We start from the raw sequence: 23,139 nt of genomic DNA, 5'->3' as shown, positions 1-23,139 counted from the left end.
TCTCTCAATCATCTAGATACTCCCTTATCTCTATGCTGTGCATCTACTAGCCTTCTAATCCTTCAGGCTGTCTTCAAAAAGCTTCTGCAATCTCGCACCTTCACTATCAGCGACCTGGCCATGCGTTCTGATGCTTCCGTAAGGGTGATAGGGATATGGGCTATGAATGTCAGCAATACGTAACCGGAGCTCATTTCATCGAATCCACCTACCCATATTCTGGTACAAAAGTGATGAGGTCGCTGTCCTTGCTTCGCGCCTTGACGATGCGCAGCCAGAGCTTTTCAAAGAACTCCCGCTCCTCTCTGAACACAGGATCTTCTGGCTCAGGGCACTGAGAGGACTGGGTCGTTCCGATACGTGCATGAATATGAGTGACCTAGATGTATGTGAGTACCTGTGCATAGATATTGAGCAGGAAGTTTCCTACTCTTGGAATCAGAAGATCAAGAATCTCTTTATCCTCGTCTCCGAGGTCTAGGAGTCTTTCGCAAACGACAGCCCAGTGAGAGACATCCGCTGTCACCCGAAGCCTTATGCCTGGTCAGCGTTCTGCCTCGAAGATCATGATGCATGCACTTACTCTGGAACCTTTGGTAGGATATACTTGGCAGCATACGGCGTGAACAATGACCTATTGCGATGCGTTTCGTGGCTGACGAGACCCGTGAGGCCCAGCTCCTTGTCGATGCCAAGGGTCTTCTGGTAGAAGTAAACTGACTCGTCAAGAGTCCAGTAGTCGCTTCTATTGTAAGCATCAGATGCAGCCAAATGAAAGATTGAACCTACCCTCCGGATTGGGCGTTGATCTTCACAGGCTTCAAGATCTTGGCGCGCTCGAGGTTTTGGCGGTAGATTTCGAGGTGTACATCCGGTGTTAGATCTTTGGGCCGACCGCCAACATATCCTGCCCATGCTGTATGTAGTCTTACGGAAGTAAGCCTTTATCGCAGACTTGTGATGAGTAACTTACAGCACAGTGGCTTCTAGGCCAACATCATCTAAGATCTTCCGCAATTGCTGAAGCTTGGCGACATCACGATCTGTGATATCGACTTCAACACCAGCTGCACCACATCAATATCACGTTTCGTTCGCTTCTGTCAGCTTACCGAAGCCCTGCTTCTTGAGATCAGGAAACCATGGGATCCAGTTCTCAAAGTCCTTTCCAGAGTCGACGCCCCAGACTGTTCGGAATCGCTTAATGACAACCATCTTTACGTCTGGAGACAGGTAACGTCTTGAGACAGTAATAGAAAGTAGAATGAGGAAATAAAGAAAGAGACTTGCGACAATTGCGTATAAATTCAAATCGGGCTTCTACCCGTCAATTCCAAGGTTCCCAAAAGAGTATATTTGCCCCGCCGGGGAAAGTTGCCTTAAATGGACATCTGTTTAAATATAGTGGGTCGGCAAATGTCTAGCTAGACATATAACAACTTACTAGACTATCCGATTTCTACCCCTTGTTACATAGGATCTTAGCGTAGGTATATAACATAATATCCGCCCTGTGTAGTTTCCCATGTCCTCCTTTGCACATCCCCTCACATGATCCCAATGAATCATGCCATGTGTTGACCCAACCACTCAATAAACATCTGAGGGTTCTCTTGGAAATGCGTATAACCCTTCATCCTAACTGTTCCATCAACCCAATGCAGCCGCTTATCTTCAACAGGGATTCTATCATACATGGTTCGTACATCGCTCTCCTTTGTCAGAATATCGTTGCGCACTGAGTAAATGAAAGTTGGAATACGGACACTCTCCATGATCGGTATAGGAGAGAGCTCGTCAATGTCGAAACTTGATTCAATCTTGACTAATCTGTTCACCTCGTCGAAGTGGTCGTCAAGGCCAGCCATCTCGAGGGCCCTTTCGACAAAAGGTCGATACGAGAGTGGTTCGGGTACAAGTAAACAGCGGACATGCTTGAATATTTCTGGCCGACGGTGAATTGCGAAAAAGGTCGCTATACCGCCAAGACAACGACTGAACAGGCCAACAGTCATTTCTTTGGTATCCTCTCGGCTGCGGACATAGTTCAATGAGCCAACCACATCCCTGGACTCAAAGTGCCCAGTGCCGGAAATGCCACCGTTGGCCTGTCCGCTGTTACCGAAGTTGCGCATGTCATAAGTGAGTACATTGTACCCAGCGTCGTGCAATATCTTCAGATCGGGAATGAAGTTAAGTTCGAAATCGTTGCCGGTCATGGAGCCGCCGAGAAAGGACTTCCAGGGCTCGAGATGAGCGGGGAATCCGGCCCGGTTGCAGCGAAGGGGGTGATTAACGATGATAAGCTTGTCTGAGCCATGTTTTGGGATATACCAGGCCTCAAGGGGAATGCCGTCTTCGCTTGGGAAGAAGACATCCTGGTACTCAAGACCGGCCTCGCTGGGTCGATGGAGTAGAGGCGTGGGTATGTCATTACGCAGAGGGACAACGAGACTTCGGAGGTAGCCCTGGATTTCTTCGGGAGTCATTCTGACGGCTAGTCACTCTAATATCCCGGTCTTCCAAGAGTATGACGAGGGTTTTATTTCAAGATTTGTAGCGAGCTGAGAAACTCGGTGGACTTGTTGAATTACGAGGTTATGGGAAGAAGAGGTATAGCAACCCAGAGCGCAATCAGATATATACCAGCTAAAGTATCACACACCGGAAACTTGTACACTATGATATTGTGTACGAAGGATTCTTACAGACTTAGGATCATGATTATGCAGCAATACTGTTTTGTAACGCTGGTGCTTACTTTAGGATCAAAACCGGTGAGTGTAGACGGTTTAGCGTAGTTACTGGCCCTATGAAATTATTCCTCCTATCACACTTGAACGCGTCTTGCGTTCTGACATAAGCTCCTTGCTCTCACTGCATATCTGGAGAATACCAAGATTTCCGAGTGGCCAGTCAACGATGGACAAGCTCTTAGGGGGCGGGAATTCCCGTATCATGGATACCTAGTCAATGCAGTCATTTCTCAGTTCTTGCGAACACACAAACCCTTTCAACGTGACACTGGCTTAATGTAACCTCGTGCTCTGTCTCTAACATGTGAAACCTCCATAGCTAAGACACGTATGCATGAAACGACCAGACTACACCATTACCCCAGATTTCAATTTTGTCACTCTTTTCAAGCAATTAAAGATCAATGAGTTGGATGGCGACATAATAGCTGTTTCGATGGTGCATCTTTCAACACGTCAAATACCTTTCCCCCAGCGGAGAAAGTTGCCTGAAGTGGACATGCTAATCACTTTGAGCTCCACCCCTTCTCCAAGTAGGATTTCCGGATCAGAAAAAAGAGGGAAATATTTTCAGACGCTACAGTGAATCTCTTATTGTCTCATTTTCCTAGACGATATCGGAATGCAGCCATGTCTGCTTGCTCTGCCTGCTCACTAGGAGACCTCCCCAACAGAAGACTGTCACCGTCTGCAGGGAAACCCATCACATCTACCTTTACGTGTTTCTACTGGCTTCCAACACCGTAACCTCTGTCGTTGAAGGTCTCAACTTCAGCTCACACTACCCCCAATATCCTGATCCAGTCCCGCCTTCCTCATGGCTCCCTTCAGCCGTGAGATCTCACTTCTCAAATCCTCATTCTCACTCTCAACCTTCTCTAGCTTGACATTCAACTCCTCCGTCTGCTCCTGAGCTCCAACACCAAGTTCTTCTATAATCTTGACGACTCGCCAAAGCCGCATGACGACAATCAGAGAAGCGACCTCCTCTATAATGCCGCGGAGTGCTACATCTGTAATGAAGCCTGCGATGACGATGAAGGCATCGAAGCAGTGAAACCAAGAGTTGAAATATCTGGGGGAGTCGAGTCAGTCTATGTGATTTGAGTGAGATGGGGTCAGAACTGACTTCCAACCGAATGCCCAGACGGAGGCAATGAGTTCAACGACGAATAGGCATGAGAACACCAGACTGACAGAGCCAAGTATCTCCAGGGCCAAATCCCAATCTGAACCCTTTCTTCCTTGCTCACATTTGAACAGATTGAGAACGAAGTCTACTGCTATCAGTCTATTACTCAATTAATCCACCTGATCAACTTACCAGCGATCATGCTAAGGACATCAAGCGACACCAGCGTAAGAACAGAATAATGCCCGGCCTTCGACGAAAGAAACTGTGCAGTCTTTTCCTTCGTACTTCTTACGGTCCATGGGTCCCGTCTAAAAGGATGAGAATGCCAATGCTGGACGTTCAAGGACGGGAGTCTCCTCTTGCCCCGTCGCAGGAGCGGTTGCTCTTCCAGCAAGCTGTTCGCATGTTCGACACTCGTTGACGACATATCGCTACGAATGGAAGCAACAATTTAAGAGAGGGGAACTTGGGAGACGCGTCTTCCTGGTCGAGCAGGAACTGTTAACTTGACGGGATGCCGCGTTATCCGTACAGCGACGTCATGCGTCTTATCTTATCTTATCTCATGATACCCTGTACATCTCGCGATAAAATCACCCACCATTTGGTGCGTTACGAAAGAAAGCAAGTCCATTATCAATAACAGCTTCTTCTTTGGAAAATATAAATTTCGTTGTATCTTTTCCTTTGATTGTATTTTATTACTCATCAATTGGTCAATCAATAATTAGATCTTTTTGTATCTTCCACTATGTGACAAACACCGCTCACTTGATGCGAAACACTAAATGTCAGAGACGCAATATCATCAATTGAGGTACAACAAAACCCTCTTCTTCACATGACCAAAGCCCGAAGACTGTCGTTTCAATCAGCGTTAGGCATGTTTCGCTACCGCCGAAAGATCCTCTCAAAGTGCCTGCCAACCAACAAAGTGACCTGTTTTAGCCAATCGGATGCTTCCCTTCGTAAACTTCAAGAAGCGTCTTCTCGACAACCAACAACGCTTCATACGAGAAGTCAGGGGATCATTATGGCTTTTGCCTTTTCTGAGTACCAGATTCATCCTGATCTTGACTCAATATGGTGTAAATACGGTTCATTCCGTGATTAAGTAATGACAATGGGGTACCTGTCTGGCCATTTGAAGGGGAAGATAGGAAGCTGAACACATGCCTTAAGTTTGCGTTATTTCTTACGCTAGTTGGAGCTAATACGTGCCGGTAGCCGAGGCTTCTGAAAGACTAGGTAAGACGGTTCAAAATGGGAGATAATGGCCTCATTCTCTTACCAGTACCTTTCAGGCTTTAAGCAACATGCTGCTTTACTCTATTATCGTTACCCTTACCATCTTCTCTCTTGCGGCAATGGCTCTTCTTACTGCTAGAGATGCGATCCACGCCGACGACCTTGAACGTTACGATGAAGTCATGAAGACAGTTGCCGGCAATCAGATTCTTAACTTTTACCTGAAGAATCAAGTAGTCAAGCTCGATATACATGAATACCCAACTGAACAGGTAAGAGGCTTGTCAGAGAGACGTTATCCTTACTCATAAGCGAACAAGATTGTCGAGTCTGAGGTGTTCAAGCCAAGCCTAGATGCCGATGCATACTTTAAACAGGAGGCTGAACTAGCAAAAAAGTTTCTTCAACAACATTCTGGGGGGGGGGACAATGTAAATTGAAGTGAACTTGCGAGAGGAATACTGCCTCCAGCCACAGTGGTTCGGGGTTCGCACTGTCATTATGTTATCAGGGCTGCCAGTAACAATTCTCAGATGTCAAGTATGAGTTGCATCATGTAGTGCGATACGCTTAGAAATACATGCTACATACCCCAAAGAGCCTTGCATACTTCAATCGTGCAGCTTGTCATGCGTAAGGTGGATGACCCCTGCGAAATTTACAGGCCCAGCGTAGTCTATCCTTTCTTGGATGTCATAGTTCCACGGTCTGGGATCTGCCTGGACCATTCGTCACCTATTAAAGAACGGGCGCAAAGATCATAACATGGATGAGTAAAGTCGTCTCACACTAGTTGCATTTAGATCTCCGGTTATTCTCATACCTTAGACGATTGATACATTTGTGGTGCCGGAGAAGTGGTAAGCTCTCCAGAGTCCCGATGCTTTAATATCAGCACTGATCAACGTAACACTTCGGGTACCGACAGACTATGATCAACGGAGAATACAACCCTATCTCAGGGTGCATCGTAACATGTTTAGCCGCTCAAAGAGGGATGACCCTTTGCCAGGAAAGTGGTATGATAGCTCATGTCTCAGGGTACGGAGTAGCATATGCTCTGTTCGACCTTATCCATATTTACCCGGCCATGACATTCAGATAGCCAAGTCATAACTTTAGACATCTCAAGGGTGTATCGCAACTCCATTTGGAACGATGAAGTTGGAGACTGACCTTATCAGACTCTGTACTGAGCAGAACTCGATACACACATATATGGTAGCATGACACTGGCATTCACTGACTTGACAATTGAATCTTCAAACATAAGATCCTACAGCGGCCACAAGTCTCAAAATCTGCTTCTTTGACCTGGTGATTCTGTCGTCTATTCAGCGTTATCCGTTCTCGTCCATTGATTCATCAGCAACAATCTCATTTAAACGCATGACATCAAGTCCTTTATCCACTCACAATCACCATAGACCGCCTTCCAGAAAGTGGGGAATTACCCTCGCTAATCTAAGCACTACATATGAAACACGTTATCCCTATACTACGGCACTTATATCCTACCGCCAACTTAGCCACTTTAGCCTAAAAGGCCCAACATGAAGATGAACAACCTTAACAGGGAATATATTGCTCAGGGAATAAGACAAATGACGATCTTTTACCAACCATGGAGACAAACCGAGGTTAAAGTGCGTCGTGGACTTTAGCCAGAATGCGGCATGCATGGATCGTGCAGATGATCCGAACAGCCCAGCTTACTTCGGGTCAAGCATGCTGAGCCGGATTGACCCGACGGGATGAAGCGCCGTGAGTTTAAAATTTAACCTTTGTTGACATTTGTTGATGCCGTGTTTCATTAGATGATACTACTTCGATTTGGAGATCAGCATGATTAGCGAGCTATAACCGACGCCAATATGAGAGTATTGCTGAGACGAAATAGTAGAGAACAAGATCAGCTCTTCAATTCAGTAGCATTACAAGTTCAATTGATGTGATTGTAACGAAGATAAAGGGCCTCAAAGCTTCCTTTACCCGTCGAAGAGGAAGCAGGCCATGCCAAGCACAATCACTCCATCAAACCATGCTCTGGGCATCCCGGCAATAGATTCGGCTTTCAGTATTGACATCCTGGAAACACATCAGGGAAAGCATGCTCTTCGAAGTGGCCCCATTACAACACATAGTCATCCTGCTTGTCTTACTCGCTCCTCAAAGCAATCTTGGCACACATGTTTATCCTTCGGCATAGCAGCCTAATATGATATCTCTGCCACGTGCACTCCCCATACCCCATGATCCCCGCTCCCCGCAACAAGCCGCTGACATCCCGAGTCACGATCTCAAGCCACGGACAAGAGGAATTGGAGTATCTGACTTTAGCCGGAATGGACGCCACCGATCGAAAGCGCGGAGGAAACATCACTTTGGGAGTTTCTCACCAATCGCATTAGAGATTCATTCTTGGACGTAAGGGGTTCTGAGGCTGTCATTGGCCAGGAGAGTTCTTACCGTCTTGGCTCCAGTGTTTACCGTCTTGGCCTTCATGCGAGTGGAGAAGAAGAGGCTGAGATTTCCAACATGAATTGCAAAGAGTTGCTTTTGCTGGGAACGGAGAGCCAGGTTCCGAGGTAGGGCACCAAGCTAGAGGGTCAAAGAGCCTGATGATATTGGTATCAAGGACTAAGAAGCTTGGCATCGACTTGTGATGAAGCCGTGCTCAACGATATATAAAGGACCATCAGCTCGCCACTAAATTTAATATCCAGCTCATCAGGGTTCTTCATCTATACTCCAACTATCCAACCAACCTCAAGACAACATCATGGTCTCCTTCAAGTCTCTCCTCATCGCCGCCTCGGCACTCACCGGAGCTCTCGCTCGTCCCTTTGACTTCCTCGACGAGCAAGATGACGGAAACTCCACCTCTGTCCTTGAGGCCCGCCAGGTCACCGGTAACTCTGAGGGTTACCACAACGGATACTTCTACTCTTGGTGGTCTGATGGTGGTGGCTATGCCAACTACCGTATGGGTGAGGGAAGTCACTACCAGGTTGATTGGCGCAACACTGGTAACTTTGTTGGTGGAAAGGGTTGGAACCCTGGTACTGGCCGGTAAGTTGATGATGCTCTCAATGAAGAATATGGTTTGCTGACTACGGTAGAACTATCAACTATGGCGGTTCTTTCAGCCCTCAGGGTAACGGCTATCTCTGCGTCTACGGCTGGACCCGCAGCCCTCTCGTCGAGTACTACGTACGTCCCCCATCTCACCCCTCAACCTTTACTAATAATATCTAGGTCATCGAGAACTACGGCACTTACAATCCCGGCTCTGCTGGCCAGCACAAGGGCACCGTCTACAACGACGGCGACACCTATGATCTGTACCAGACCACCCGCTACAACCAGCCCTCTATCGACGGCCAACAGACCTTCAACCAGTACTGGGCCATCCGCCGCAACAAGCGCAGCAGCGGCGCTGTCAACATGCAGACTATCTTCAATGCTTGGGCTAATGCTGGCATGAGACTTGGAAACCACTACTATCAGATTCTAGCTACCGAGGGATACCAGAGCAGTGGATCTTCTTCCATCTATGTCCAGACTAAGTAAGGCCTGGTTCGAGTGCCTATAAGGGGTTGTTGGCACAAAACCTGAGGATCAATAATCTTTGAAGGTCATATTTCAGAGGTTGGGGGAGGATAGGTGTCCAAAATTATGAAGAGGTCTGTGACCTGGTTCCGATGGAGGGGGCTTTACTTTTCAACACGAGACAATTCTCCTTTGGAGTCTTGACTTGTCATTCTCTTGTACATAACTTTGATTTGATCAACGTTACATAACGTGAAAAACCTTACGAGTTCAATAAAACCATGAGCGATATTCTATAGCCACTGTTCATGACTCCATCTACCATATTTGACGTCTCTCGTTCTCGCTTCCGGCAGAGCTCTCAACTCAACGTCAGTGATAATTTGGACCTCCTTTGCATTGTCCCAAGGTCCAACCACAGGCTTGTCCCCCAACGAGTACCTTGCATGGCCGCTCAATGATGGCCACGCCTCTTCATCCTGTTGCTTGCAGTGAAAACACATGGTTCGATTTCCAAACCCAGAGTGTTTCCGCGTGGACTCACTGCTGTGGCTTCCGCGGCTTGGTTCTTGGGACTTCGTTCGTGACCCAAAGTATGGACGGAGTGATGGGAGGCAAGCGACGACGAGGCCTATGTTGACGTCCAGGGCACTCCAGAGCACTCCAGATACAATCAGTATTGGGGATCACGACGTAGACGGTCAGTCATACCTATTGTACTCAATGAGATGCTATAATCAGCACCAGCCTTCCAGAGCATGACGAACCGAACAAGACTAACAGCCATGTTGACGGTACCGAGAAGGAATATGAAGTATATACCAAGTCTCAGAGCTGTTCGGAAGTGCAAAGCTGGTACTATTAACCAAGGCAGGATGAATACTTCATACCGTTAGAAATGGCCCTGGAGGTAAAAAGATCAGCTCACCGAGCAAATCTCCCAGAAATGACAGTCCCCAGCCAACATGAAAGGTGAAGGCATACGTCCACATCGGACATGTCCTTGAAGGGCTGAGGTCCCTGTAGAATTATTAGTTCCACGCATTAACACCATACTGGATGAGCTTACCAGCTTCTATCTATGGGCAAGCAAATACAGAACAATACCACGATGGTGATAACATAGCTGATACCGACGATCCAAATTGTCGCCCAAAGGAATTTCCGCCTCTTGGTCATAAACGCCGGAAATACTTGTATGTAAACTGCAAGGAGGGCAGCCTTGCACAAGTAGAGCGTCGTATAAAAGGGAAAGCTCGATGCAAACAGTAACTGCATCATGTCAGCTACGTCAACCACTGCGATGTGACTACCGACCTTGAGTATGAGGACCAAGTTTGCAGATCCTCCATGGTATCCCCGCAACGTCGTATGAACACTTGGGTCAAACGCATGCAGCACCACAAACGCGGGCGAGAAAGCAGCTGTGATAACGCCAGATATCCAAGCTACTACCATGAAGATGTCGCTGAGCAGTAGCTTTCGCTTTTGGATTCGGAGACGGAGGTTCAGACGAGCGATGACGAGGACTGTTGCTATGATGACGAGAATCTGAGACAGCTATGAAAAAGAGTAAGGACCGGCAGTTCTAATGGAAAGTTGAATGCAGCTCACAAGAATATCCTTCGCATCCGGATTTCGCATCGCAAAATGCCCATGGCGTTTGGTGTGCTGTAGCTTCTCCGATGGCATTTGTCCTCTTTCTGGCGAAGAGGCATGCGTGACCTTACGGGGCACATCAAAGATGAACGGAAACGTGGCTGTTGTTATATACTCGATTTTGGTGGCTTGAGATTGAGTTAGCCCTGGCATTTCTCCTGGATCACACCGTTTTTGGCAACATGCCAACCGTGGCGCGCTAAGATAAGAATGTCGTTTTGTTCTACAGCCAGATGCGGAAAGCTCCGAATGTTTGAAAAGATCGGTGGTGCCTTGCGGGCCGAGACCGCCATGGTAAGGAGGGGTCCAGAATCGAGGACGTAATCGTGATGCTAGATCTGACAGTAGATCCTGTCACCAGTAAGCCACGAGGGAAAGCCACGATTCTGGACGGAACTCGTGACTTAAAAGACTTGTACTGATCGTGAAGGAACCCTTCTGAAACGCTCCTAAGGCGCCTAATTTGATGTCACAAGGAGCAAGTATTATGGTCAAGTTTACTCATCTTGAATACCTAGAGATGATAGTATAAAGAGCTTGATTTAACTAGCTAGGGGAGGCAGGAAAGCTTGTGGACTTCCATTGTACGTGATGCAAATATTCATGCAACTCCAGCTTAACCTCACGGCGCTCTTTTGAATCCTCTTTCAAATGCCAAGTCTACTCGCTCAATGAGGCTTAACTCGACTTGTCGAGACCAGGAGGGACGTAGTTGTGTCTTGCCTCGATGCATGGATCGCAGTAGTAGTCGTCGGATCGGCAAATCTCCTGGCAGACGCAGGCGCAGCGACACACTTTGTTAGCATTCTGTTGGGGACCGTTCACGGAATTAGAATGGTCAACAACTGCTGTTGGTTCTCCAGGTGAAGCAGTGCTGCAAGGCGTGCTGGCGGCTGAGCGGTTCTGAGACATGATGATCTGAATATGATGAGTGCTTGAGTTGTGTAATATGCTGTATCTGTGTGATGGATGTGTCTTGTGACATTGTAGGCTTGTATGGCGCTTGAAGCGAGCATATGTCCGGCTGTAGAGTCTGCGAGATGCCAGTGACACAGTGAAATGGGAAGCCGGGTGTTGTCGTTCACTCCCAGTGGGAGCAGCGAAACATCCAGTATGTGCTGTGACTGTATTTCTTGTGTTGGCAATGTGGGCTGATTCATTAACTTGCCACGGGCAACTGTTCACAGTTTGTCGAACATTTGTCGAACATCATGCTTCATTATGAACATGGACACATTTCAGCCAAACGCTACAGCGTCTTGACACAAAGAATCCAAGTGTCTCAAGGAAACATTTGCCGAGTTAGGATTCTATTTGCTTAGAGAACGGATGTCCCTGATATGATACGAGCTCAAATCTCCTCTTCTATCCTTCACTGCCTGTACTTGCATTGACCTCCGCCATTACTGAGCATTATGTGTTCCCCCGAGACACGTCTCGCATAACTTCGTCTTCGTCTTACTAACGACATTCGTGCAGGTATTGCAAACGGTGCATGGACATGTTTGGTTGGCCATTTTGGTGACTTGAAAAGCCTCGGATAGGAGAATCTGGATGTTCGGAAGAATCACTACGTCTTGTGGGTTTATAGTATGTGTTCTTTATTTGGAGTAACAGAGCTGGCTGTGTCGTGCTGAGTTGAGTTGTGACCATACCGCGGGCGTGGGGAGTTTATATAGCCACTTGTGTAGAAATAGGTCACTGACGCAGTGGTCATCAATGCCACTTCGTGGTAGTAGCATGGCTTGTTAATCGCGGTGAATTAAGCTTGCTTTATGGCCTCACTGGAGTGTTGAGATACAACCTATCACGAATGCTTTGCTCACCTATTGACACATTGAACTGCGATAGAGCTTATCTTTATCACGGCCTATTAAGACCATTCCATTAAACTTGTATGAGTATCAAATATAGCCATTGGCACTGAGTATCGTCAATCCCCAAATTTCGATGGTTTCCCTTCTTCTCCACCCTGATCTGCTATGGCCATCATGGTGCCACAATGGGGCAATGATCACAACAGTATTCACACCTGTAGCCCCTAATGGCGACCATGTTCATGCATTGTGGTGGTATTTGACAGGAACAGAGAGACATGGCGCCCTCTTTGTTGACATCGGAATTGATGAGTCCAGTGTGAGGATTCTTTACCTCGACGGGAGGCGAGGGAGAAGGGTCCGGGGTGCTGTTGCTGGAAGGCATGGTGATAGACTGCGATTTGCTCTGGTCTTGTTATGAATGTGTAGTGTTTTTTGTGTTGCTTGCTGGCTGAAGTGTGACTTTCCAGCTGAGGTTGGGTCAGCCGTTAGTTTAAATCTACAATGAGCGTTGCTGGCGTTTGGATCATCCTCTCGGCCATGAGCCTTGCCATGGTCAATTTGAACCTCTGTCACAGTGGAAAGGGCGGTAGACTCACATCACTGCCTGCAGAAGATGTCTGTGTCAGTGTATGCTTGATTTGCGCATCATTCGCTTCCAGCTTCTCATCGTTTGATCAGTGACATGACGGGAAGAGGGGTAAATCATGAATCGCAGCTACTCGTCAACCGACAGGCCCCAATGCCACTGACGGCGCCAGAGGACTTCAATTGTACAATACCTCCGTTTGTAAGACAGAAACAGGGGGCGGCTTATGCAGCTGTCACTACTAGGGCTTGTTCAACTTCTCCATTCGGGGCAATATGTTAAAGAAGATACATGCTTAGATCAATGTGATTATTCTCGTTATTCTAGTTCTCGCGGTGTAGAGTCTACCTCTATCAAACACATTGGATAGAGATAGTCAGGGGGTAGTTTCACATATCACGATAGAACTCGCTGTCAATGTCATCTTCTTTGTCAATCTCGTATCGGCTGCAATTAGCAGAAGTCTATCATATTGATCAGAAAACTAGTCAATTATCATCTCTCCAGCAACATCCATTATCGCAAAGAGGTATCTAGGTCATACTCGGGGTTGAGATAGTCGTTACTGATGGACTACCCTTAGGCTTATCGATACGCGACACGGACTCCATACATCACCAAGTCATTCTCAGCTGTAGGTATCCATGACGCGCCGACAAGCAGTAGTTTCAACTGCGCTACTACGGATCCGTGCATATGAATTTGCAATATTCACTGAAGACACCAGAGACCCTATGGATCTGACTCTCTCAATTGCTTCTCACAGACCGACATGTTCCTGAATTCTCGGCAAAGCTGCGCCTCGGATGCCTCTCGAAGGATTCAGCACGTGTAATGATATCACCAATCAAAGCGTAAGGCTTAGCGTTTCCCAAAAAGGGGTCCACCAATCACTGCCCTTCTTGTCTCCGGTACAGCGGGGTAAGCACTGTAACCCCAGCGGCCATTCCCCACACCTCCCCAAGTCAATTCCTCCATCAATTTCTCCCTCTCCTCAGCATCACTCTTCACGCACGCGACATGACGCCATGCGCCCTTCGCACGCAAACATCGGCTTCTGGCTGATGTGGTTCGCCGCCCTCCTCTGGTCCTACCACAACTCCTACGACGACCCGTCCTCCTTCTTCTACAAGTCCCGCATCGCCTTCGACCGTCGCTACTCCGCCCTCCGCGAGAAACAAGTCGACGCCTACCTCGAGCGCGAGATCTTTCCCATCACGCATAAGCAGCGCACCGAAGTACAGGTCGACAATGAGTTCTTATGTATCGGCATACCGAGTATAAATCGCACGACGTCCGGGTTCTTGGCGCATACGGTTGGAAGCCTTGTTGATACGTTGACGCCGAATGAGCGCAATCAAATCCATATTGTTGTACTACTGGCGGATAAAGATCCGACGAGGCACTTTGCTTATGGCAAGGATTGGTTATTTGGGCTGGCGGATGATGTCCTAGTGTACTCCAACGACTCCAAGACCGAATCGAAGCTTAATTACAAGGTTCTTCCTCACGATGTTCGTGGCATGGGACGCAGCGACGATCGCGTGGAGAACATACGCCTCGACCACTCCGTCCTCTTCGAAGCGTGCCGACGCCGCGATCCGACGTACTTCGCCCTCATCGAAGACGACATAATAGCCACGCCCGATTGGTTCACGCGCTTCAAAAAGGGCGTCATCGAAGTTGAGCAAAAAGCGACCGATGCGCACCAAGACTGGATGTACCTGCGCCTCTTCTACTCCGAGATATTCATGGGCTGGAACAACGAGGAGATCTTTGACTATCTCAAGGTCGTCATCCTAGGCTACACCGCCCTAATAGCGTGTCTTCTCCTCGCCCTGCGCTGCAGACAGCGTCGTCACGCCGGGTCCTTTGCAACAAAAGACTTTGCGCAAACTGTCGCTTTACTCCTTGGTCTCTGGATCCCAGCCTGTTTAGCGCTCGCATTCGTTACCGGGCGGATAACCCTCCACCGATTATTCACACGCTCCCCCACGGTGCGCGAAATGCCACGCTACGGGTGCTGTGCGCAAGGCCTGGTGTTTCCGAACCATCACCTACAGAATCTGCAGGATTTCCTGCGCGAGCCTCCGTTTCAGTTCCCGGGGGATATGATTATGGAGGACTATGCGCGGGATCACGGGCTGAGCAAGTGGGCGCTTGATCCGAGTGTCTTGCAGCACGTTGGGCTGGTTGAGTCGAGTGATGGGCCGCGAAGGGCGGAGGTGTGGAATTTTAGCTTTGAGAGGTTGAAAGGGTCGTTGGCGTGATGGAGATACCCGACATATACTGGTCTGCGCGTTTGTGATGATGAGGATGGTCGCGTTAGTGGTGATCAATTGGCGCACGCGATGAAGCGGGTTTCTTCAGCGCGTCGCTTGGTGCATGACGTTCAATTAAAGCATCGTATAAATAAAAGTTATCGTTTACATACTATTCCAGTTCTCTACAAAAATAAACGCGTTCAAAACCATCTTCTTCCCTCCTCCCAGTCTCCACAAACCCCATCTTAAGATACAGCCCCAGGTTCTCAAACATCTTGACATTCGTGTACAGCTCCAACGCACTGCAACCTCGCGACCGCGCAAAGTCCTCCGCATAGCGCATCAATACCTTTCCATAGCCTCGACCTTGTGCGCTTGGGTCGACTACCAAGTTCTCGATTTTTATCGCGACGGAGTCAGGCTCGTGCTGGAGAACGATCGCGCCGACGGGAGATTGAGCTATGCGCAGGATGAAGATGTCGCGGGTTGCGAGCAGAGATGGGTAGTCTGCTGTCATTGGAGCTGGAGGTTTGCCAATCCGGGGTATGTATTTCTCGTATGCTGCGTTGACCATCAATTGAATTGAGGGTATGTCACTTGCTTGGGCGCGGGTGAGCATGAGATCTGGTAAGGTGAATGGAGGGTCAGGCATCGTTTCGGCCATGACGTCGCGTTCACGATGGACGGGTATTAAAGTAACTCAATCAGCAAAGAAGACGATACAAAGACAAAGAGTACGTTCCATTGACATTCATTCTTAAGTCAATGGCTCATCTTTATTGAAGACCGGGCCGGTTCAGTGAGTCAAGTGTCAATGAGGAGTAACCTACCCGGCATTCGGCTGCCAGACCTAACGTTAGATGACGCGCATGTCGACTTAGTGCCTAAGAACACCACAACTGCTCAAGAGTGAAGTTGAACACAATAATCTGGGTCAAGAAAGAAGCATGTATTTGCCAGTCAATCCGATGTCAATGTTAATTAAGGGTGTCTTGAATGTATGGCCTGCGACAGAAATGAATTGGCTGATGTGAGCCACGACACCACTGCGGAGAATTAATCACAATCCGCGACATTTTCGTATAGCGTATCGCTTTAGATAGTAAGCCAGGCCATAAGCCAAGCCAGAGAGTTCGCATGCTGATAGCCCAAGCATCCTCCTTATCACTAGTAACTTCGTATGCAATTAGAAAAACACGCCAAGACAGATGGCTGATCAACGCCAGCGGACTTTAGGATCCTCATCCTTGAAAGTCCGCAACCAGCACTTCCAGAACCGTCCACCCTCCCTTTATATAAACATTCCTTGAGCCTCATTCCCCTCTCACAACCCAAACACCAACACAGCACACGAAAATAAACATGAAAGTCCTCTTCCTCGGCGCATCAGGCTCCATCGGCAGCGAAGCTCTCCGCCAATGTCTCTCCCATCCAATAATCACATCCGTAATCGCATTCGTGCGCCGCCCTCTGCCCGTCAACAATCCCAAGCTTCAAACCGTCATGATCAGCGACTTTTTAAAATGGTCTGACGATGTTCTCCTACCGCATGTTGATGCCGCTGCTATGATTTGGTAAGTTTCTCTTAGTACTGAACCGGGTAGGGGCTGATGATATTAGTGCCATGGGCTCGTATAGAGGAAATGTGAATGTCGATATGGAATATCCCCTCGCGTTCCAAACTGCCTTTGCGACTCTTCTCGGGAAACAACCGAAACGAGAACCATTTCGGTTTATTCATCTCAGTGGGAAGTGGGTTGTTCAAGAGCAAGATGCGAAATTATGGGTTAATGACTACCCTCGTAAACTTAAAGTACGTCCCCTACCATATTATCTCAGCACTACTGACGGGTTCAGGGCTTGTATGAGCTTCGCTCGCTAGAGGTTGCAAAAGAGCATGAGGCTATTTGGAAGGCTTGGATGTTGAGGCCCGGGGGCGTCATTACACAGAGGTTGAGAGTGCCTGGGTATTTGGCTCAGGTGCTTTTGGGTGATGATTATGTTATTAGGAATGAAGAGTTGGGTGCGTTTTTTACGTTTTTGGCTGTTGAGGGGAGTGAGAAGGATGATTTTGTTGTTTTGAATAGAAGGATTGTTGAGGGCGGGAGGGAGTATTTGAAGAAAATGAGCTCTATGACTGGGAATTAATTTGTGGAAGTCGTTGGGTAACTACATGGATGGTGGTCGTAAGACAGATATTATAGAATGAGTTGACGAAGGACCAACTCTCGCAAATAGACTACATGAACAAAGAACAACAAAATGCAAAGAAATTCACGTGTCTATAGTCTAAGATACACTTACATCTACTGGATAGTTCGTGTTTGTCTATATCCTAAGCCTGATGCTAGGACTCGGGGTAAATGGATATAAAGGATTAGTCATGGCTTCAACAAGCTTGGGTATAACAGCTAATTCTTAGCAGTCTTCCATCTACGCTTTTATTGATATTCTCTCATACGCTGAACGGTGTATTCAGACTGGAGAGACTAAAGCTCATTGACAAAAGTTTCGACCCATGTAAGCACTGCTTTAGACTTTTGAGTTTGTTCGCAAATATGTCATTTCATGATGATCTCATCAAACTACCCGTCCGATTTCGTTTCAATACTACAGTACTGAATAATCCTTGGTGGAAAGCCATCAGACTGGTTACTGCATCAGTCATTGCGTGTCTTCACTCAATAGGGTCCACCACTTCAGCACCTCCAGTCTGGCGGGATCAAAGTGGTGTCCTTATAACTTAAAGAGACAGAGCGATCATCAGGCTGCGAGAGTCACTCAAGCCTAGAAAACATAGCTTGTGCTTGAATGTGACACTGCTACGAATATGAAAAGCCTGGACCTGAATATTATTACGCTTGCCTAGTCATCGGCTTCGTCATCTCATCCCGCTCCAGATTATTAAGCGCCGAGCCGAGCCGAGCCGCGCGTTACAAAGTCATTGCATCGGCATCCCACAATCTAGCATCTCACCGATCTTTACATGAAGATCTCCCTAGTTCAAGTTCAATCATCTAAGCTGGACTCGGCCGAATAATACATCCGTATGACTTTTACCGTTACATCCAAGATCTCATCCATGCCAAGCAATCACCAGATTACCCATCCAATTCAGGAAACTCGTCACCTTCACATGCAGGTCCAAAAGCCGTATCTCCAAGCCGCGCACTAAAAATCATGGCTTTTCTCTAGCGCTGACTCGTGTTTGGTGCAAGTAACCCCTAAAATGCCGATGGAAAAAGCCGATTTCGGAATTAAATTCGGATAACCGGCAAAGCGTACATCCGGAGGCGGGGACCCCGTACTGTAGATTGATAAGATGGCGTTGATAAAAAGACCGAGATCGCTTTCACTTTTGATGTTGTTTTCTCATTCTATCTGATTGTTGGAGTGAGCTATTCAATATGACTGCAGGTTTGAAGAACGTTATTGTCATTGGCGGCTCGTATGTTGGGCTTGTAAGTACATTCTATGGACGGTGATGGGTTTAACTAACAATTCTAGGCGGCTGTGAAAGAACTGGCTACACTTCTACCAGTCACTCACCGTGTTCTGTTGATAGAACCTCACAGCCATTTCCACCATCTCTTCGCCTTTGTAAGTTCCCCATAACCCTTTCTCAACCAAACTAACACCCCCAGCCCCGATTCGCCATCGTGCCAGACCACGAACACAAAGCCTTCATCCCCTACACCGGCTTCTTCTCCTCCCTCCCCAACGCCCCCAACCACACCATCGTCCGCGCCCGCGCCGTCTCCCTGCAAAAGAACCAACTCACCCTCGACAGACCATGGCAGGGCTCAACAGAAATTCCCTTTGAGTACGCTGTCGTCACGACGGGAACACGACTCCAAGCGCCTAGTAACATGCAGTACGATGAGAAAAAGCCTTCTGTTGAGTACTTTAGATCTTATCAGCAGGGAATCAAGAATGCCAAGTCTATTGTGATTGTTGGCGGTGGTGCGGTTGGTGTGCAGATGGCGACGGATTTGGGGGAGGTTTATCCGGAGAAGAAGGTTACGCTTGTTCATTCGAGGGATAGGCTTATGCAGCTTTATCATGAGAAGATGGATGCTATTCTGAGGGATAGATTGCAGGAGCTTGGTGTTGAGTAAGTCAGCTTTCACAGTACAAGATGGGAATGCTAACGGAGCAGTGTTATCACCGGAACACGAGCTGTGATCCCAGCGAAGGGCTTCCCAACAGACGGATCGACATTTGAACTAGAACTCAAGGACGGGCGGAAGATACAGACAGATCTCGTTATTCCTGCAACAGGCCAAACGCCGAATAATCAGTTCCTCAAAGATCTTCAGCCCACTTCTGGATACGAGATTATCAACCCCGCCAATGGCTTCATCCGAGTTGCGCCGACACTGCAATTTGCCGACCCCGAGTACTCGAACCTGTTTGCATGTGGTGACATCGCCGACAGCGGAGCTCACAAGGCCGCGCGCCCGGGAGCTGGACAAGCGCAAGTCGTAGCGCAGAACATCGTCGCTATGGTGAACGGTGGCCGACCTGAGCAGAACGTCACGGTTGATCCTCCTGCCATTCACCTATCACTCGGACTGGTACGTACTACCCAAGCATGCTGAAATATCGTGGCTAAAGGTTGTATAGAAAAAGAATATTGTGTTTAGAAATCCTGGAAAGGGCCAGAGTGAACCTACCATCATCTGGAGAGACGAGTAAGTTTCCTGCTTGGTTTTGCATATTAGATACTGACGTGTTTGCAGTGGGTCAAGAGATATGAACATCGAGGGCGTCTGGGAGAGGAGGGGACAGAGAGTCACGCGACAGGATGACTACCATCTTTGAGGTGACTGCCTAGTCAGTGATTAGAAGGTTAATTTTGTACAAGGTAGACTGGCTGGTTATGCAAGAAATCTTCAAAGCCACTCTCGCTCCACATTTTGCTGTGGCCGTGACTGAAAATTATACACTCACGTGTGACTGCTTGTGAACTTACTCAATGTCACTCAGGGTCAGATGCCTGACGGAAGCCTGGCCTGTCAACTCAGCAGAACACAAAGTCTAAGCAACATACCGACTGCTCACACAATAAATTGGATATCAATACAGAGTTTAAGTTTAAGAAAGTTGTAATTGGCGACAGATGAAACCCTCAATATATTGTTATTGAAGCCTAAGCTTTATATCTTTTTTAGATCGCATCACCATGCCAGTAGCAAGTCTGTTGGTCCAATCAACCGTAGGCGACATTCACAATAACATTATACCAAGGCAGCAAACCAACAGATGAACACTATGATCACACGCTCTTAGAAGTATTGACATGTCGTACGGAACCTGTGGTGGCTATGTAAGCCTCGCCTGCCGATTCACGCTTGGCAGCACAGCTCTGTTGCGCCCCGGGGGGACAAAAGAGACTGAATGGAGGTAATTTCTATACGCTGTAGCAACCTGGCAGCATACTTGACGTTTCTCCTCGCCGACGGCCGCGAATATCGTGCTGGCTGGTCCAAGGGCATCGCAGCACTTCACACGCCACTCCTTTGTACCATTTCCCGAATCTCTGACGCTCGTGCCATAATACAGTTGAGTGCTCCTTTATTGGACCACCGTGTATGAAGTTGGTGCGCTGTCTGAAGTGTATTCCTCACAGTGCTGTCTTGGTCAAGTCTCACTTCACTCATCACGACAACTATTATCGGGAGACGTCAGCGTGTTGCTTTGTTCTTCCATCCAAAGTTAGCTGAGATTCCAGACAGTCATGATAGAACCCTGTGCTAGTATGACTCTTACTAAGGCTACGGCCTCCATGTAAAAGCTTCGCGACACCACGTTCGCGGCCTCCATCATCGTCGTCCTCACGAACCCCAGGGCGAATAACAACTTGCGCAAAGGAATAGTTTGTCTTTCACTTAGCCACTTGGTTCGCTGCAAGCCTGCAACGCTTGTATATTCGGGAAGTTCTCTGTCTATCAAAGTGGACCAGAATGAGGGTGCGTCAGTTAGGTAGATAAGCTTTGCGGCCGTGAATATCGCGACAAGTCAGTTCAAAACCTTGTTCAACTAATCTTCTCATATCCTCTCAAACCTTGAAGTTCTGTCCCATCACAAAGTGGACTGGCGTAAGGGTAGGGCTTTAAAAGAGGCTTCAGCCACCAGGGCACAACAGCCCCCAATCTCAAACTCTCTCCGGTCCTTGAGTATAAGTAATGACTTTCTCTCCCTCTGTTTCTCTTTCGATTCTTCGTCCTTTTTAATCTATTCTCAGTTTTCAGCCAGTTTGCTTGCAGCACTTTTGTCTTTGGTCACCTGATTTCTTGGAACTTTCCGCCAGTCTCACCAGCTCAGCTACGTTTTCTTTCACTCTGGCGTTTCCTGAAAACTCATTTGGTACCTTTTTGACGAACTTGCCATACTTTCCTGGTCACAGCTGTACGATAGTCTTGTTCGACGCTCTTGAGCTGCAGAACGATTAATACAATTACATCACCTGGTGTACCTTACCGGCTCACACTCTCTCATTCTCTCACACTCTCTTGGACTTTTCATCATCGATAATGCCTTCTCTTGCAGACTTGGGAGTCATGGACCACATGAGTAGGTCAGATGATGACATGGATGACAGTTTGTCAATATGCTCCTACTACTCTCTTTCCGACGTAGAGGACCTGCCATTCAGGAAGATCCCTGCGCATGAAGTTCGCAAGCAAAGCGAGCAAGTCCCTGGGTACAGTCATCTCTCTACATACCCTCATACTTTCCGTAACAGCGAGGCACTACCACTCAAGGTAGCCGGCCCGTGGCTGGAGTATCCCCTCTGCCTTAAGGGCAGCTACAAACAGTCCATGGGTATGGATCCAGGACCAGCGCGAGTCATCATCAACCCGTCTGTCCCTGGTGGACATGACGTTATTTATCATCCCACAAAGTGGGAAGGGAGGTTTCTTCAGGCCAAGTACCGACCTAAAGGGTACAGAGCAAAGATCTCTGGATGTACGGCTATGCCTACTGTACCCTCCCCTCCATCTTCACCTCTTTTATCACCATCTCTTCCTCTCTCGCCATCTTCCAATCTCTCTTTCTTTACACCTGCTTGTCCAGGTTTTTACGGAGCATCTCATGGGTTGACCCAGCTGACTCCTCAGCAAGCGTTTGCCTTGGCAGCTCAGCAACAGTATTTTGCATTGCAGCAACAGAGCCTGATCGCTAGTTGCATGTACCCACAGGTCATGGGCTACAATGGAGTTGTCCGCGGTCAGTCTTTGCTGGAGTTTTAAAGCGCACATAAGTCTATTTGTCTGGCTGTATTGTCATGAGCGGCTTCAGTCATTGCTAGCGGTCAAGTCACTGTCGACTTCTTTTTGGCGACTTCAATCAATCATTATTCTCAACTTGATCAGCGAGTTTTTATCTCTCATTGCTTACGACTTGTCATCCGCTGCTTCTGCCATCTTCAACAGCAATATTTGGTTCCGCAGTTGTTTGGTCATATTTCTATCCGCCTTGGATATTATGAATTCTCCTCTTCTTGATACCTTACTTGGGTCTGAAGTAGTATGAAGCAAGCCATGGTTCGCCCATGCAGCACAGAGCTACATCGTTGGATTCAAATCGCGATTTTCTCTCTCTCTCTCTCCCACACTCAACCATCATCAACAGCAATCTTATTTTTTGGTTCAGCAGTTGGTTTATTATTTGTTTTTGGCGTTGGCGTTGGAGTTTATGCACTCTGCCCTTCATGATACCATACTCGGATCAGAACTGGTATGAAGCAAGTCATGCAGTATAGCATTGGATCGATGAATACAAATGCGATTTCTTTCTCTCTTTCAATAATAGACTCAAACAGCGAAACAAATAAACATCTTGACAAGTAACAGCAGTAATATTCCTGATTTCCATGTAAGCCCATAGGTGATTGCTAATCACACTGAATCCTGTAATGACACTTATCAAGCGTATTTTATCACATTGAGAGAGTAATTCTCTACTATCAGAGGGTCATCTCAAGAGACAGCTGGCTCAATCATTGAGATCATGACTCAGCCGGCTATCATGAGCGGAATTACTCCCCTTCCATAAGAAGATTGCCGTCGTTCTCCCGAGCCACCCCGGATTGTCACACTCACCCCGCACTCCA

At 47.7% G+C, this 23,139-nt stretch overlaps 12 protein-coding genes across 13 annotated transcripts; 6 read left to right on the top strand and 6 right to left on the bottom strand.

Annotated features, from left to right (window-relative positions):
- Positions 1-54: 54 nt before the first annotated feature.
- FVEG_13204 (hypothetical protein) lies at positions 55-1,215 on the bottom strand (the record flags this gene model as incomplete). The annotated part of the gene is made up of 7 exons (XM_018902582.1): positions 55-160; positions 213-379; positions 431-533; positions 584-742; positions 790-927; positions 974-1,067; positions 1,113-1,215. 7 exons carry the CDS (start codon positions 1,213-1,215, stop codon positions 55-57), a joined length of 870 nt encoding a protein of 289 aa, XP_018761351.1.
- A 350-nt stretch (positions 1,216-1,565) lies between these two features.
- FVEG_13205 (hypothetical protein) lies at positions 1,566-2,489 on the bottom strand (the record flags this gene model as incomplete). The annotated part of the gene is made up of 1 exon (XM_018902583.1): positions 1,566-2,489. The coding sequence occupies one exon, from the start codon at positions 2,487-2,489 to the stop codon at positions 1,566-1,568; it is 924 nt and encodes a 307-aa protein (XP_018761352.1).
- A 782-nt stretch (positions 2,490-3,271) lies between these two features.
- On the bottom strand, positions 3,272-4,402 carry FVEG_13206 (hypothetical protein). Its single transcript, XM_018902584.1, has 3 exons — positions 4,081-4,402; positions 3,886-4,033; positions 3,272-3,831 (listed from the first exon to the last, which is right to left on the bottom strand). The coding sequence occupies exons 1-3, from the start codon at positions 4,316-4,318 to the stop codon at positions 3,528-3,530; spliced, it is 690 nt and encodes a 229-aa protein (XP_018761353.1). The 5' UTR covers positions 4,319-4,402; the 3' UTR covers positions 3,272-3,527.
- Positions 4,403-5,033: 631 nt separating this feature from the next.
- Positions 5,034-5,807, top strand: FVEG_17465 (hypothetical protein). Of its 2 annotated transcripts, XM_018906719.1 has the most exons (3): positions 5,034-5,139; positions 5,196-5,411; positions 5,460-5,807. In XM_018906719.1, exons 2-3 carry the CDS (start codon positions 5,208-5,210, stop codon positions 5,577-5,579), a joined length of 324 nt encoding a protein of 107 aa, XP_018761355.1. In that variant the 5' UTR covers positions 5,034-5,139; positions 5,196-5,207; the 3' UTR covers positions 5,580-5,807. The 2 variants fall into 2 exon arrangements, with proteins under 2 accessions (XP_018761355.1, XP_018761354.1); XM_018906718.1 differs by having other exon boundaries at positions 5,034-5,411.
- A 2,010-nt stretch (positions 5,808-7,817) lies between these two features.
- On the top strand, positions 7,818-8,994 carry FVEG_13207 (endo-1,4-beta-xylanase 1). Its single transcript, XM_018902585.1, has 3 exons — positions 7,818-8,211; positions 8,262-8,352; positions 8,398-8,994. The coding sequence occupies exons 1-3, from the start codon at positions 7,922-7,924 to the stop codon at positions 8,710-8,712; spliced, it is 696 nt and encodes a 231-aa protein (XP_018761356.1). The 5' UTR covers positions 7,818-7,921; the 3' UTR covers positions 8,713-8,994.
- Positions 8,956-10,643, bottom strand: FVEG_13208 (hypothetical protein; the record flags this gene model as incomplete). The annotated part of the gene is made up of 7 exons (XM_018902586.1): positions 8,956-9,352; positions 9,403-9,573; positions 9,620-9,711; positions 9,761-9,963; positions 10,009-10,251; positions 10,306-10,478; positions 10,541-10,643. The coding sequence occupies 7 exons, from the start codon at positions 10,641-10,643 to the stop codon at positions 8,985-8,987; spliced, it is 1,353 nt and encodes a 450-aa protein (XP_018761357.1). The 3' UTR covers positions 8,956-8,984.
- Positions 10,644-11,171: 528 nt separating this feature from the next.
- On the bottom strand, positions 11,172-11,867 carry FVEG_13209 (hypothetical protein; the record flags this gene model as incomplete). Its single annotated transcript, XM_018902587.1, has 2 exons — positions 11,172-11,527; positions 11,813-11,867. 2 exons carry the CDS (start codon positions 11,865-11,867, stop codon positions 11,172-11,174), a joined length of 411 nt encoding a protein of 136 aa, XP_018761358.1.
- A 1,881-nt stretch (positions 11,868-13,748) lies between these two features.
- On the top strand, positions 13,749-15,229 carry FVEG_13210 (hypothetical protein). The gene has a single exon (XM_018902588.1). The coding sequence runs from the start codon at positions 13,785-13,787 to the stop codon at positions 15,024-15,026; it is 1,242 nt and encodes a 413-aa protein (XP_018761359.1). The 5' UTR covers positions 13,749-13,784; the 3' UTR covers positions 15,027-15,229.
- On the bottom strand, positions 15,086-15,809 carry FVEG_13211 (hypothetical protein). Its single transcript, XM_018902589.1, has one exon. The coding sequence runs from the start codon at positions 15,682-15,684 to the stop codon at positions 15,190-15,192; it is 495 nt and encodes a 164-aa protein (XP_018761360.1). The 5' UTR covers positions 15,685-15,809; the 3' UTR covers positions 15,086-15,189.
- A 573-nt stretch (positions 15,810-16,382) lies between these two features.
- FVEG_13212 (hypothetical protein) lies at positions 16,383-17,308 on the top strand (the record flags this gene model as incomplete). Its single annotated transcript, XM_018902590.1, has 4 exons — positions 16,383-16,594; positions 16,641-16,833; positions 16,878-17,043; positions 17,259-17,308. 4 exons carry the CDS (start codon positions 16,383-16,385, stop codon positions 17,306-17,308), a joined length of 621 nt encoding a protein of 206 aa, XP_018761361.1.
- A 1,086-nt stretch (positions 17,309-18,394) lies between these two features.
- FVEG_13213 (oxidoreductase) lies at positions 18,395-19,924 on the top strand. Its single transcript, XM_018902591.1, has 6 exons — positions 18,395-18,481; positions 18,528-18,620; positions 18,665-19,134; positions 19,180-19,597; positions 19,647-19,714; positions 19,763-19,924. Exons 1-6 carry the CDS (start codon positions 18,428-18,430, stop codon positions 19,842-19,844), a joined length of 1,185 nt encoding a protein of 394 aa, XP_018761362.1. The 5' UTR covers positions 18,395-18,427; the 3' UTR covers positions 19,845-19,924.
- Positions 19,925-21,556: 1,632 nt separating this feature from the next.
- Positions 21,557-22,276, top strand: FVEG_13214 (hypothetical protein; the record flags this gene model as incomplete). The annotated part of the gene is made up of 1 exon (XM_018902592.1): positions 21,557-22,276. The coding sequence occupies one exon, from the start codon at positions 21,557-21,559 to the stop codon at positions 22,274-22,276; it is 720 nt and encodes a 239-aa protein (XP_018761363.1).
- Positions 22,277-23,139: the final 863 nt, after the last annotated feature.

Source organism: Fusarium verticillioides, chromosome 6 (assembly GCF_000149555.1).
Source record: "Fusarium verticillioides 7600 chromosome 6, whole genome shotgun sequence".
Classification (NCBI taxonomy): Eukaryota; Fungi; Ascomycota; class Sordariomycetes; order Hypocreales; family Nectriaceae; genus Fusarium; species Fusarium verticillioides.
Note: the sequence above shows the minus strand (reverse complement) of the source record. Positions and strands in the feature narration are given on the sequence as shown.

Coding starts and splice junctions, on each gene's coding strand:
- FVEG_13206 (XM_018902584.1), bottom strand. CDS start 4,318: ATGTCGTCAACGAGTGTCGAACATGCGAACAGCTTGCTGGAAGAGCAA. Junction 4,034..4,080: donor TGTCCTTAGCATGATCGCTG/GTAAGTTGATCA, acceptor TGATAGCAGTAG/ACTTCGTTCTCAATCTGTTC. Junction 3,832..3,885: donor GTCTGGGCATTCGGTTGGAA/GTCAGTTCTGAC, acceptor CGACTCCCCCAG/ATATTTCAACTCTTGGTTTC.
- FVEG_17465 (XM_018906719.1), top strand. CDS start 5,208: ATGCTGCTTTACTCTATTATCGTTACCCTTACCATCTTCTCTCTTGCG. Junction 5,412..5,459: donor ATGAATACCCAACTGAACAG/GTAAGAGGCTTG, acceptor TAAGCGAACAAG/ATTGTCGAGTCTGAGGTGTT.
- FVEG_13207 (XM_018902585.1), top strand. CDS start 7,922: ATGGTCTCCTTCAAGTCTCTCCTCATCGCCGCCTCGGCACTCACCGGA. Junction 8,212..8,261: donor TGGAACCCTGGTACTGGCCG/GTAAGTTGATGA, acceptor TGACTACGGTAG/AACTATCAACTATGGCGGTT. Junction 8,353..8,397: donor GCCCTCTCGTCGAGTACTAC/GTACGTCCCCCA, acceptor AATAATATCTAG/GTCATCGAGAACTACGGCAC.
- FVEG_13210 (XM_018902588.1), top strand. CDS start 13,785: ATGCGCCCTTCGCACGCAAACATCGGCTTCTGGCTGATGTGGTTCGCC.
- FVEG_13211 (XM_018902589.1), bottom strand. CDS start 15,684: ATGGCCGAAACGATGCCTGACCCTCCATTCACCTTACCAGATCTCATG.
- FVEG_13213 (XM_018902591.1), top strand. CDS start 18,428: ATGACTGCAGGTTTGAAGAACGTTATTGTCATTGGCGGCTCGTATGTT. Junction 19,135..19,179: donor TTGCAGGAGCTTGGTGTTGA/GTAAGTCAGCTT, acceptor CTAACGGAGCAG/TGTTATCACCGGAACACGAG. Junction 19,715..19,762: donor ACCATCATCTGGAGAGACGA/GTAAGTTTCCTG, acceptor ACGTGTTTGCAG/TGGGTCAAGAGATATGAACA.